At 57.9% G+C, this 12,873-nt stretch overlaps 1 protein-coding gene across 3 annotated transcripts; it reads right to left on the reverse strand.

Annotated features, from left to right (window-relative positions):
* Positions 1–256: 256 nt before the first annotated feature.
* Positions 257–12,288, reverse strand: Sp9 (Sp9 transcription factor). Of its 3 annotated transcripts, none has more exons than XM_060390448.1 (2): positions 11,711–12,012; positions 257–4,435 (listed from the first exon to the last, which is right to left on the reverse strand). In XM_060390448.1, exons 1-2 carry the CDS (start codon positions 11,822–11,824, stop codon positions 2,999–3,001), a joined length of 1,551 nt encoding a protein of 516 aa, XP_060246431.1. In that variant the 5' UTR covers positions 11,825–12,012; the 3' UTR covers positions 257–2,998. The 3 variants fall into 3 exon arrangements, with proteins under 3 accessions (XP_060246431.1, XP_021510525.1, XP_060246432.1); XM_021654850.2 differs by lacking the exon at positions 11,711–12,012 and adding an exon at positions 12,073–12,288 and having other exon boundaries at positions 258–4,435; XM_060390449.1 differs by lacking the exon at positions 11,711–12,012 and adding an exon at positions 5,381–5,445 and having other exon boundaries at positions 258–4,435.
* Between the last annotated feature and the right edge of the window lie 585 nt (positions 12,289–12,873).

Below are 12,873 nucleotides of genomic sequence, written 5' to 3' on the forward strand. Positions count from 1 at the left end.
CTGGGTCGGCTCCCGGGCGCGCGCTGCGTGGCCGGGCGCCGGGGCCGGGGCTGCCGCCCGCGGTTCTCGGAGCCGCGGTGATGGACGTCGGCTGACCCGTGGGGCAGGGGCAGCGCGCACAGGCCTTGATCACTGGCCTGCGGAGGGCGCCCCTCCCGGAGCGAGACCTGCGCGGCCAGGCCCTTTGATCTGCCTTTATTATCAAGGAGAAACAAAGCTGCCCGGGACCGACGGCCCGGCGCCCCGCTGCCTCGGGAACCCCCAGCGCACGCTCACCTCCGCGCCGCCCGCCCGCCGCCCCGAGACGCGCAGGGCACCCCGCGGGCCTACAGACCCTACATGCGTGCCCCGCCAGCTTCTCCCCAGGACCAGACCCAAACCCGAAAAGGCCTTGGGGTGGGGGTGGGGGAGGTCCCAGGCAGGCGTGGATGAGCCTGGAGAGAAAACGAGCGAAGAAAGGGAAAACTACAGGAAGACGAGCTTTGCAGCTGGGACCGCAGGGACCTCAAGGAAGAAGCCTGAACCTCCGCATGCAGACACCCCGCTAGGAACCTTCCCGCTGTTTTCCTCGCTACTTCGCTCCTTGGCCTTTCGGAGCAGTTTTAATACCAATAATTTATTCTTTCCAAAGGATCAAAATCTTTATTCAAGTTTCCAAGTCCAGTAATCAAAAAAAAAAAAAAAAAAAAGAGGGGCGAATTTATTGATGCTGACTTCGCTTGTAGTTTCTATTGTGTGAGAAGCCTTTTAGAAATATTTTTATTCTGTAAATATGTACTTTTTTTTTCCAAACTAACATTTTTTTTTTCGAATTGCGAAATTGTCTCATTTACCAATTTTCCTTTCGTCATTCTCTCCCTTCTCCCTCTTTTAAACCGGGGCTGTTAAGTTGGTGGTCAGAAGACAAAGAGAGTGAAAATAATTTTCATTTCAATAATTGCCTTCTGGTCAATTTAACTGTGCCTTATTTTGAAAGAGACTGTCTAAATGAGATTCCTGTCCCAAATGTGTTCCCAGGCCTGATCCCAGCCTTTAATTATTCCTGAGTTTTTTTCTTCAGAATAAGACGCCGCACTGAGTAATCACAAAGAAGGCAGAGAGCATCCTTGAACCTTTTCAGAGGCAGCCACTGATATTCAAATAACCTGCGAGGGCCATTTGCCGGCGAGGGGACCTAGGCATTTCCAATTCACTATTTGCATAGATCAGCCGTCTTTGAAAAGGAAAGGAGCAGTGGTCTCCCATAACATTAAAAAGCCTAGTTATCAAATCAAGTGCTTAGTTTGGGGCTTTTAAAACGTTTACATTTTATCTCAGGTTGCCCTTTACCGTTTGACATGCAAATTTGGTGCAGTTAATTTAGACAATTAAAAAGATCTTCAAGGGAGCTTTGTCACAGAGAATATTTGGAGTTTTCCCCGTGGACCAGCTGAGATAAAGTTGGCCAGAACAAATGATGTCTAGGAGATTAATTAGATATTTGATAAGACATGAATCCCTAATAAGGGAGTACAAGGCGCAGGGGGCTGCTGTGTGCTCTAAGTCAAAATTAATAACATTTAACAAGATTTTCATTTAGGCATGAAATGTCTTTTCCGGGGTACTGACTCTGGCGATTTATTCCCCAGAGATGCCTCCCAACTAGCGGGCCTCGGAAACGAAAAGACATTTTTTTTTCCTAGAGAGATGTTTCTTTAACATATTGTTTTAAAATCAGATTTTAAAAACAAGCCCACCGATTTTCTCTGAGCCCCCCAGGAGATTTAAGTACCACCCCAGTTAAAACTGCCAAAAGAACTTGATTTTCTTTCTTTCTTTTTTTTTTCTTAAAGGCGATCCAAAGATTTAAAAAAACATCACCTTTTGCGAGCCCTCCCATTAAAGTAATACAACTACACGTTCTTAGAACCCAATTTAATTTATGCTGTTGATATACAAATAAATAATTTTGACTTTTCAAAAACGTATATGTGTTATGGCTTTGCAACCCATAGAAACTTCATTGCCTACAACTAACGTGAAGGAAATTTGTTTCCCAACAACCAAAAAAAAAAAAAAAAAGTTGATCCCACTTTAAAGGTTATTGAAGGGAAAACAGGATTTTTTTTTTTTTTTAACGGAGGGGTGCTGTTCAGAGTCCTTTAATAACACCAAAATGAAAATGATGTCAAGATTTTCTTCATACAGATAAACGCATTTAATTTCTTTAGGTGACCTTAACTTACGTGTTTGAGTGAAAACGGTAACTCAACATTTTAAATATCTTTTACATATATACTGACTTTCACAAAGTGCATCAGAAAATTAAAAAGAAACTCCCTGAATTTCAGGAATTCACAAAAAAAAACCTATTCGAATGAACATTTACAAGAAAATAAAAGAGAACACAATCCTTTGAACCCTATTTATACAGATGTTATGAAATACAGAGAAACTGTCGCTAGACTTCCAGTTGAATATCTCACCTTAAGCCTTTTTTGATGCTTCCTTTTTTAGAAAAAAAAAAAGTCTCATTGTGAGTGGACATCAAGCAGGACTTGGAGCATTTTATATATAATATAATCCACACAGGGTCCGTTTTTATAGGTCTCGTCTGTTCTCGTTCCAAAGTTCTGACAGTCCTTTTCCGAGCGGTGGCTAGTTTCTGTGTTGTTGTTTTTCTTTTTGTTTTTGAGGAGAGGACAGAGGACGCCGGAGGGGCTGGGCAGCGGTGCGGGGAGGGGGCGTTTCTGTGTATTGCTCTTCTCTGGAGAAGTTTGTGAGGATGGCTGCGGGGGAGCGCGGGGGTGCGTTCCGGCGGGCGCGGGGCTCCCGTGTGTGCGTGGGGGCGCGCGGGGGTGCAGCTCAGACCCCGGTTCGCTTTTGTCCGCGGCCCCGGCGTCGGGTCCTCGTCCGGGCGCGGAGGGGGGCGCGCGGCTCGGCGGCCACCGGCCGGGGTGGGGGCTCCGCTCGGCTCGGCCTGGCGCCCGCCCGCCGCCCCCGCGCCTCGCCGCGGCCTCTAGGAGTCGTTGGGGCCGCTCGGGGCCTCCTTGGCTCCCGCCGCCGCCGCCGCTGCTGCCGCCGCCGCCGCTGCCGCCGCCGCCGCCCGGGCCGCGCTCACGCCGGCCTCGTGCAGGAGGAGGTCGGGGGACTCGGAGCGGGGCGTCTCCAGGTTGCTGGCGTCCGTGTCGCTGTCGCTGCCCTTTTTGCCCCCGCCGCCCCCGTTGTGCGTCTTAATGTGTTTGCTGAGGTGGTCGCTGCGCATGAAGCGCTTGTTGCACACCGGGCAGGCGAAGCGCTTCTCGCCGGTGTGAGTCCGCAGGTGCCGCTGCAGCTCGTCGGAGCGCGTGAAGCGCTTGCCGCAGAAGAGCCAGTTGCACACGAACGGCCGCTCGCCCGTGTGCCAGCGCAGGTGCGCCTTCAGGTGCGACGTCTTGCCGTAGACCTTGCCGCAGCCCGGGATGTGGCAGCTGTGCAGCCCCTTGCGCCGCAGGCTGGCGCCGGCCGGGCCCAGGCGCTCGGCCTCCTGGCAGTTGGGGCAGTCGCAGGTGGCGCGGCCCGAGTAGCGGCGGGCGGAGCGCGCCGAGCCGCCCCCGGCGGCGGCGGCGGCGGCGGCGGCGCCCGAGATCATGGCGCTGGCGGCGGCCGCGGCCACGGCGGCGCTCGAGTCCGGGTAGGAGGGCAGCACGGGCTTGAAGCCGTCCTGGGCCAGCAGGTGCTGGCCGGTGGAGAGCAGGTGCGAGGCGGCGGCGGCGGGCGAGCCGAGCCCCGTGGAGCTGAAGGCCGAGTGCGTGAGCGAGCCGAAGTCGGGGTTGTAGGTGCCCAGCTGCGAGTGCAGCGAGGCCTGGGGGGCGCCCGAGTGCAGCGAGCCCTGCAGCCCGCCGCCGGCGTTGGGCACGTCGAGCCACGAGCCGGGGCTGCCGTGCACGTCCCACCAGGGCGACGCCGCGCCGTTGGCCACCTCGCCGGCCGCCAGCGTCGAGTGGAAGCCGGACTTGTACCACGACTCGTAGGGGTGCGCCATGCCCACGCGCGGGTACAGCCCGTCGGCCGCCGTCGTGTGCACCTTGGAGAGGAAGGCCGACTGGCCGCCCGCCTCCTGCGGGGACACGCCGGCCGCCGCCGCCGCCGCCGCCGCTGCCGAGTTGGAGAAGAGGCCGCCGTAGTCGCTGCTGAAGGCCGACGACGTGGGCGACGTGGACGCCAGGCAGAAGGCGCTGTTGGCGGCGCCCGAGCCGCCCGCCAGGCCGCCCGAGCCGCGGCCGCCCGTGGCCACGGCGAAGCCCGACAGGCCCGAGCCGAGGTTGCAGCTGGACGACGAGCGCTTCCAGGGGTGGAAGCCGCCCTTGGCGAAGGCGCTGGACTCGGGCAGCGTGCTCAGCGGGCTCGTGTTGCCGATCTTGTTGCAGGTCGCCGCCAGCATGGCCAGCGGGGTGGTTCCGAAGCGCGGCTCTTCCTGGGGAGGGGGGAGGGCGAGGAGGAGGAGGAGGAGGGGAGGGGGGAGACACAAAGTGCAGCGGTGAGCAGCCGCGTCCCCCCGCCCGGCCCCGCAGCGCCCGCCACCCCGGCTCCTCCCCGGGGAGCCCGCGGAGCAGGGACGCCTCGGGTTTGTTTTTTTTTCCTCCGCCTCGTTCGCTGCCACCCGCGTCCCTAAGCCCGCTCTTCCCTCAGAAGCCCGCCCCCACCCACACACAAGTCGCCTTTCCGGGTGCAGCAAGAAGGTAAACACGGACGACAGGCAGCGGGGGAGGTGGGTGGGTGGGGGCGTGGGTGGGGGTGGCGGACGGCCGAAACCAGGGCTGGGAGAGAAACTTAGAGCACTCCCCGAGTGAGTGGCTACGGCTTGGCGATTTTCCTTCACGGTTCAAAAAACGTGCTTTTAGTATTTACACACACATACACACACACACACTCACATACACACACACTCACACCGATCACAGAAATGACCCGAGCATAAGCGCCCCGGGGTCGGCGCTCCGCGTCAAGGGCGAGGCGGGAGCCACACCAACGTGGAGGTTTGTGCGTGTGACTGCTCGGCCTGCACAGCACGACTCCTCCGAAGACAGTCGAGTAAGGCGGCAATCGCCCGAGCCGAGAGAGAGTGTGTGTGTGTGTGGGGGGGGGGAACCTAAGACCAAGAAGGAGGAAAAGAGACCCTCAGCTCCGCCTCAGTTGGAAGGGAACTTGCCGGGGAAACTCTCCTCTCCAGAGGCGGCGGCCCCGGGCCCCGAGCGCTCGAGGAGGCGCGCTCCCGGCGTGCGGGAGATGCCAAAGAGGACCCCGGGGCTGCGGGGCCAGCAACAGTTTCCTGTGCGCCCGGGACCCGGGAAGGCCGCGAGGGGGGGGGGGAGTAAGGGAGGAAGAGCTCCGCGCAGGGCGCCGCGGCGGCCCCACTTACCCCGAGGATGGACGTGGCCATAGCCGGCGAGCGGGCGGCGCGGCGGGGCCGGCGGCGGTGCGGGGCCCGGCGGCTGCTGGCGCGGCGCGGCGCGGCGCGGCTCGGCTCCCGCGCGCTCGGCTCCCGCGTCCCGCGCTCGCTCGCTCGCTCGCTCGCTCGCGCCGAGCGGACTCCGGGCTCCCGCCGGCCAAACTCAGCCTAAGTGCGGCGAGCGGCCGCTTTGAAGTGGCGCTGGCTGCGCCTCCCGCCCAATGAGGGCGCGGGCCCGGCCGACGGCAGCGGCCCCGCAGCCAATCAGACGCGCCGAGGGGCCCGGGCCGGGGCGCCCGGCGCGTGCCAGTCAGGTCTGCGGGCGGGGGCGGGGGGCGGGCTGGGGACGGGAGGAATTACAGCGCAATTAAAGCTTTACACACCCTCACGCACCCCGAGCCCGGCCGGGGCGCCGCGGGGGCCGGGCCCCCCCCGCCCCCGGGGGCCGCCGTCCGAGCCCCCCACCCGTGGGGCAGCAGCAGCAGAGGCGGGGACGCCGGGCCGGCTCGGGGCCGTCACCCTCGCCGTGGACCTCCGCCGCGGTCGTGGTCGCCCCCCCCCCCCCGGTTTCTCATCCCCGCCGCGTTCGGTCTCGACGCTCGCTCGGGGCGGCGGGGGGGGGGGGTCCCGCGGGGCGGAGGGCGCCAAGGACCGCCGGGCCTCCCCCACCCCACCACCACCCGGGCGGGTCGACACCCGCAGACCCGCCGCCCCCTCCCAGCGGCCCGAGTGACTTCCTAATTGTCGCCGCGGCCTCTGACCCGGGTCGGGCTCCGCCGGGGGCCGGCGCGGGGTGGGTGGGGGCCGCAGCCCGCGCCGCCCCTCCGGGGCCGCCCGTCGCCACAGTGCAACAACTTTGGGGCCGGGGACCCGCGCGCGGCGCCGCCCGCCCCCGCCCCGCCCCCGCAGGCACCCTGCCGAGACCCGCGCGGCCTCTCCCGGGGCCTGCACCTTCCCCGCGGGGTCCGCGGGAGCCGGGCCTCACGTGGGCGCCCCCGCGCCCCGCAGGCTGGCGGCCTCCACCCCGCTCTGGACCCCGGTGCGGAAGAGCCGTCCGCCGCCGGAGTGTCCCCCGTCCTTCGGGGCTCCGCTCTCCCCCCCCCTTTCAGGGGAGCCGGAGGCTGCTTTCGAACCAGCGACGCCAGGGCCGCTCGGGCAGTCCCGGGTTCTAGACCGTGCAGCACCTTCCCCCCTCCAAACCACATCCTGCTCTCCAGGGAAAACCGTAACCGCCGACCCCAGAGGCCCGGGCGCCGAAGGCAGTGTGTGGAGGAAGGACAAGCGAGCGCTCGTCCCTTCGCGAGACCCCTAGGCCCGAAAGTAAGTCCCCGGCAGCTCCTCTCCCGCCGGGAGAGCCCGGGCCTGCGCGCACCCTCGGCCTTCTAGACGGGGAGGACCCCTGGGTCGCCTTCCACCAGGAGGCTTTGCTCAGGATGCCTTAGACCAACAGAACAGAACAACTTTAAGGTGGCGGAGAGAGAGGGGACAGGGCCGAGCCGAGCAGCTCCGAGGCCAGCGGCCTCGGTCCCCGGGGGAGGGGACCGGAGGACACTCGGGGGAAGGTGGGGGTGGGGGCCAGGCCGCGGGAGCCGGCGAGAAGGCCCAGCGGGGGGACCCGGGAGCCGCTCCCAACAGGTGACTTCTGGCCCCCCGCGGCGGCCCGGCGGCCGGTTACTAACCGGATCGCTGAGTGGCAGCGAGGCGTCTCCACTCGCCCGGCGCAGCCCCCCGGAGGGGAAGGGCAGAGGGTCCCCCGCGACCTCCCCGCCCCGGCCCAGCGTCCCCCCGGGGAAACCGACCGAGTCATAAATAAGACAGTCGCGGACGCCGCCTGGCACCCGTGACATTTTCCAGCCCACCACGGAGACGGCGCTCGCCGCGCCCCGGCTCCTCGCCCCGGGTGTCCTCGCCGCCGCCTCCCCGCAGCCCCTCCACGCAGCCCCAGCCGCCGGGCTCCGGCCCCGGGCACCCGCGGATTCCCAGACACGCGCGGCCTCGGCACAATAAAAGTTAGGGGAACCTTCCGGAGGACCACAGACAAAACAGTCCGGGCCAGTCCAACTCTAACGTGGGGCTCAAAGGAAATCTTTCGGAGGGGAAGTGTCCAGTTTTTCCCCCCCTTCCGTCTGACAGATTTTTTTTTTCATCTTCTAAAAAAAAAAATCTAGTTTTTAAACAAAGATCAATGTGTTATGCTAAAGTGTTGAGCTGACTGTTAAAACATTTGGGGAAATAATGACAGTGCAACAAAGGCCTGGTTTGGAGTGAATCATCACCCTTTTAAAAGTTAAAGCAATTTTCAGGAGAATAGCTTTCAGCAAACGCTTTACATTATTCAAAACGGCCAAATAATGCTCTATTATAGCGCCTGAATGCTGCCAGTCAGCCCCTAAGTGCAATTTGTGCAAAGGCCCGGGTGCCTTATCTCCACTTCTTTATAAAGAGGTGAATATAAAACAATTTCTTCCAAACCCAGACAGAGAGCACGAAAATTGCTTCCCTTTCTGCAATCAGGGCAATTTAACTGGAGTGCAATTAGCACTATTAAATGTCGATTCTGCATAAACAAATCTGACTGAGCAGAGAAAGTGGGGTGAGAACCTCATATACACTGAAACTGATTTTTTAAAATTATGTATCCGGGTCCTTTACAATTGATCCGTGACGTTTTCATCTTGGCATATATTTACATCGTAAATACACGATGGTTAAATCAACATGATTTTTTTTTTTTTTTGCAAAAAATAAATTCAATATGAATCCTAATAAAGAAGGATGGAGTAATTAAAGGGAAGAGTTCACTTCCTTTGAACAAATATTGTTTCTCTCATCTTGCCTCTCTGAAGGGCTTTGATCTGAGCAACTGCTCAAGTTTGCAGTGTCTAAGAGGCAAAGCTGGGGAAACAATTTCATCTCGAGAACTCATGCCTGATCCGGGGCGGCTCTGCCTCAGACGAGATGCTCTCTCGCCTGTGCACGAAGCAGGGTCTGAGGCCGAGGAACAGATATTTCCTGAACTCCTCCGCGCCCGCCGCAGCTGAGTGAGAAGCTTCAGGTAGCTAGCTGCCCGGGCTCCTCCAGGTTAGCGGCGGGCCTCCGTCACCGAGGTGGGGGACGGTGGGTGCGTGCGGCCGAGAGGCTCGGGCTATGGGCGGGAAGGGGAGCGGTGGGAGGGGAGGAACCGAAGGGCTCTCAAATTGGTGGGGCTGGTTTCAGTGGCAGCCCGGGCCACTAGAACCAGGCTGGGTGGTGGATGAAGGGGGGGGGGGAACGCCCAGAAAAGCATTTGTCTGCCCTGTCCTCCCACCTGCCTTTATTTATTTATTTGCTAAACCACAGAGGCTCCCGTTTTGAATCATTTGTGCAATTAATTATGCTTTTCATTTGCATTGAGGTACACCAGGCGGTGATTATCAGGTCAGCACCGGGTGGGAGTTGGGGAGAAACATAAGAACTTCAGTTTAAAAAAAAAAAAAAAAAAAAGCTGCGTGTGTTCGGCTTGTTGCCTGCCTTGAGCAGGGGGGGAGGGGGGAGGAAGCCCAAGGCAGTCTTTAGCGCCTGTTGAGTCTGGTGAATCCTCTCCGCGGTTGGAGTTTGTCCATGTAAGTGAGTGAAAATGAAATACGGCCTTTGATTAGGTGAGCCTTTTATGGTTAATATATATTTATGCCTCTAAAAGCTCCGGGCTTGAGTTCAAATGGATCAAGAAAATTAATTGAAAATTGAGGAAGTCTCCCATGGTTTCTGTGGAGCTTTTTACTTAACGCTCGTTTTATGACACCCTTCCTCCTTTTAGCCCAAACCCCTACAGATAAAAAAGCCAAGAAGAATCAATAGGCCAAGGAGACTTTACTCTTTCTGCCCCCCCAACCCCTCCCAGAGGTGGCACTCTTGTTTGGAGGGGCTAGGAGGAGCCACAAACTCTGGTCTCTGGAAGGTCTCCAGGATGAACTGAAAGTCCCTGGTCTGTTGAGAGCAGCCCAGGCCTTCGCTGTACAACCAGTTGTCTGCTGTAGTGTGACTGGACCTTACAGTCTAAGCTCGCCTTGATCTGTTTATCTGAGCCAAAAATGCATTAACAATTAAAGGAGACACTGGTATGTCAAAGGAAGGAAGGTGATGATTTTAATGACTGTAATTATTGGGAGATTATTCAACAAGCATCATAAGTTTGTTTACTGCATCGCTAGGAAACTATGGGGGGGGGCTTGGGCCTGTTCTTTCCTCCCTCCCTCACCAACCTCTAAGGAGGAGTCCCAGCCCTAAGCAAAAGAGGACAGGAGCCAGTGTCAGTTTTCTTCCTTTTAAGAGAAGTTCTTCCCAAATGATACATGTGTTGCCTCAGATAACTCTGGCCAGAACCATTGCTGGAGCACCTATAAGATCTTTTCACATGCATCTTAACCTGACAACAAGAAAGGCCACAAGCCAGAGGATTCTGGCCATGAGTCCCCTTCTGGTCGGCATGCTCGGTTCCCCAGTTCACCCACTTCCTGGGCAGCTTAAGAGGAGGTTTCCAATTTCCAACTCTTTCCTCCTTCATCCAGGGTTCAGAAGAAGCCTAGCTCTGGAGCTGTCCCATGAGAGGCTCCCCCTTTCCTTCCTTTAATGACCCCCTTCAAACGATTTCCTATCATTATTGTGAAAAATGAGTAGAGAAAAATCTGTGACCAAGAGCACATTGGTTTGTGACTAGCCAAGTCTTTTCCTGAAAATGTAAAAGCAGGGGACAGAAATCCAGGTTTCTGATATTGACAAAATGTTTTGGTTCACAACCATCAACTGTACTGTAGTTATCACTGACATGCTAATTCCGGGAGTTGACTTTGGGGACACTCCTTCTCCTGGGCACCAGGCAGGCCTGACCAGCCTGGGGTTTAAGGTGGAATGAGCCGTCATTGAGAACCTTCCCTACTCAAGTGCGAGCCCACAGGCTTCTGCAGATGACGACTAGGAGCCCATTACAAGCCATTAGATTGATTGATCAATGTACCTTAAAAAATGTGAATGATTTATACGGCCGATTTAAGAGGGTAAAAGATGTAGGTGGGGGAAGATGGCTCCATATCCTTTATGTCCATGGCACCCCTGTGCAGAGTGGGGGGGCCCAGATCCTGCTCGGCTCGGCTTAGAGCCACCAGTGACTTGGACAACTTTTCAAGCCGAGACACGGGTTCCCCAGCTTGTCCAGTGGGTGGCGAGATGCATGTTCTTTGCCTGTGTCTCTTTGGTCTAAGGAAGAGTGGAAAAGCCTAAGGCCAGACACAGCAGAGGAGGGTCACTGGGATGCACTCCGCTAGCAGAGGACACCCCCAGCAGGGGTCCCAGCGGCTTCCCTTCCTCAGCCTTTCCCCACTGGGATGACTGGCTGACGTATTTGTTTAACGAGTCTTGGATTGCTGCATGGCCCCCTAATTACTGCAGGAACACACACCATTAGCCCTTGAAATTTCAGGCCAGATTGGGGAGGAGCAGCAAGCAGGACTCTGGGAGGAAGGCGCTGCTGAGCAGGGAGGGGAATCCTCGTTAGGGCTGACTCTTCCAGCTGATCTACACAGGGAAGACAAAATTACAGCAGAGCTGCAGCCATCAAAGCTGCCCTCCCCTTCCTCGTGCCAAAGTCTGTTTGTAGTTGTCTGCTTGCTGCACACACCCATGGGCTTCTCCCAAGGAAATTCCTCCCAGGTTTTTTTGTCGTCCTCCCCTCCCTTCCCCCAAGAACCTGTAAGGAGAGGACAGAGACACGTCACTCATCCCAAAGGAGGATTCCTCCTTCTGGTATACCTTCAGCTGGACCATGGAGGAGGAGACCAGGGGCTGGAAAGATTCTAAATCTGATAGAGTGACTACGGACAAAACAGCTCACATCCAGGTCTAACTCTGCCCCTGCTGCCTCCTCCCCTTTATCCCTCTTCTCTCCCCTCTTCCCCACCCTCTCTTGCTCTCTCTCTTTCTCATTTTTTCTCCTCCAGATCCCCCAGATCTTCTTCCCAGATCCCTAGCTCCTGTCCCTAGACTCTGAGCAGGCTATGTCCCCTACCTTAGTCTGGCAGGAAAGAGCTCCATCTTGGTTTGTCCATGAGTGTCTAGAACAAATTCTTCCGCTTTTGTCTAAGTGTGGTGTGGAGAAGGAAGAGGGGAAGAGCCGGGAAACTGTGCATTTGTCTTTTGCAGCCAGCGTTGCACGTGAGCCCAGGATTTGGAAAACCACCTAAATAGATCATGTCCTCTCCCAAACACCCTGTGCCCAACACACACACACACACCCATGCACACACTTTCCAGCGCCTCTCCTCTGACCTTATTTCTCCAGATGACACCCTGCTGGGTTCTTTTCTGAGTAGTTCCTTCAGTCCTCTCCAGCCTGGAATCTCTTCTTAAGGCCCTGCAACTCCAAGAGGCTGTGTGGGCCATGAGGACTCGGGCACCCCATGCTTTCTGGATTTCAGCCACTCTAGAGCCCAACCCTGGTGCGCCAGCCTTCCGTTTCACTACCCATTGGTGTTACCCCCATTCCCTCAGAGAGCCTCTTGAGTCTCTCCCTGGAGTGTTGAATGACACAGGGGTAGAGGGAACCTTCAGGCACACGCTTCAGGCACGTGCCTTCACTCTTTCCTGGGACCGCAAGCAAAAGAGACACTGGCTAACAAGGACACACTCACCAAGCCCATGCCAGGGACGTCCATCCTTGCTCCCAGCCGTCAGCCGAGCAGGATGGCCTCAAGGCAGGTAAACAACACGGAGAAGCAGGCTCAGAGCTCCGGGAACATCCCTGCGATTTCAGTCCCGGACGCTTAGGTCTCTCAAAACCTGGGAGTCTCTAGCAGGGTGGCCCGTGGCGGTACAGGCTGGGCCTCTCCTCCACGTGCTGGTCCTCAGTTTCCTCCACCGCGGCTCCAGCATCCCCGCCCCCGCCCAGCGCCACCCCGCCCCGCCCCTGCAGGAGCCCACCACCCGTCTGGCACGCCTTCCCTAGGCTCGGTTCCATGTGGGTTGCCTTGCCCCTCAATTGTCAACTGTGATCAAGCGAACGTTGCTGATCTCTCCCATTTGTTGTTCAGGTAAACAGAGGCTGCGTTTCATCGGTACGCAGGGCCCCAGCCCTCGCTGCACCAAGTAACTCAAGTCGAACGCTGACAAATTTCAGGGTGTGCGTAATTGCAGAGCACACGGAATTTCTCACTCGATCCTAATTCCACATCTTTTCTCCGACCCGGGGGCAGCAGCGGGGAGGGAAGCCGAGAATCTCCACCCTCTGAGGAGTCGAGGGGCCTGCTCCTATCCACCGGAGGGGCTACCTCGGCCCACAGCCTCACATGGTACAGGGGACAATCCTGAACTTCCAAGCTACAGAAGCCAGCGCTCGGCGCTGCCTAGCCCCCGCCCCCCAGATGTGCGGCAGTGAGGAGGGGTCGTGGAGGCCGGCCGCCCCACGCTCTCCACGCGGGGGTGCGCCTCGGGCT

The sequence above is a fragment of the Meriones unguiculatus genome, chromosome 8 (assembly GCF_030254825.1).
Source record: "Meriones unguiculatus strain TT.TT164.6M chromosome 8, Bangor_MerUng_6.1, whole genome shotgun sequence".
Classification (NCBI taxonomy): domain Eukaryota; kingdom Metazoa; phylum Chordata; class Mammalia; order Rodentia; family Muridae; genus Meriones; species Meriones unguiculatus.

Coding starts and splice junctions, on each gene's coding strand:
- Sp9 (XM_060390448.1), bottom strand. CDS start 11,824: ATGGCCCACACAGCCTCTTGGAGTTGCAGGGCCTTAAGAAGAGATTCC. Junction 4,436..11,710: donor GTGTCATCTGGAGAAATAAG/GTCAGAGGAGAG, acceptor CCCCCTCCCCAG/GAAGAGCCGCGCTTCGGAAC.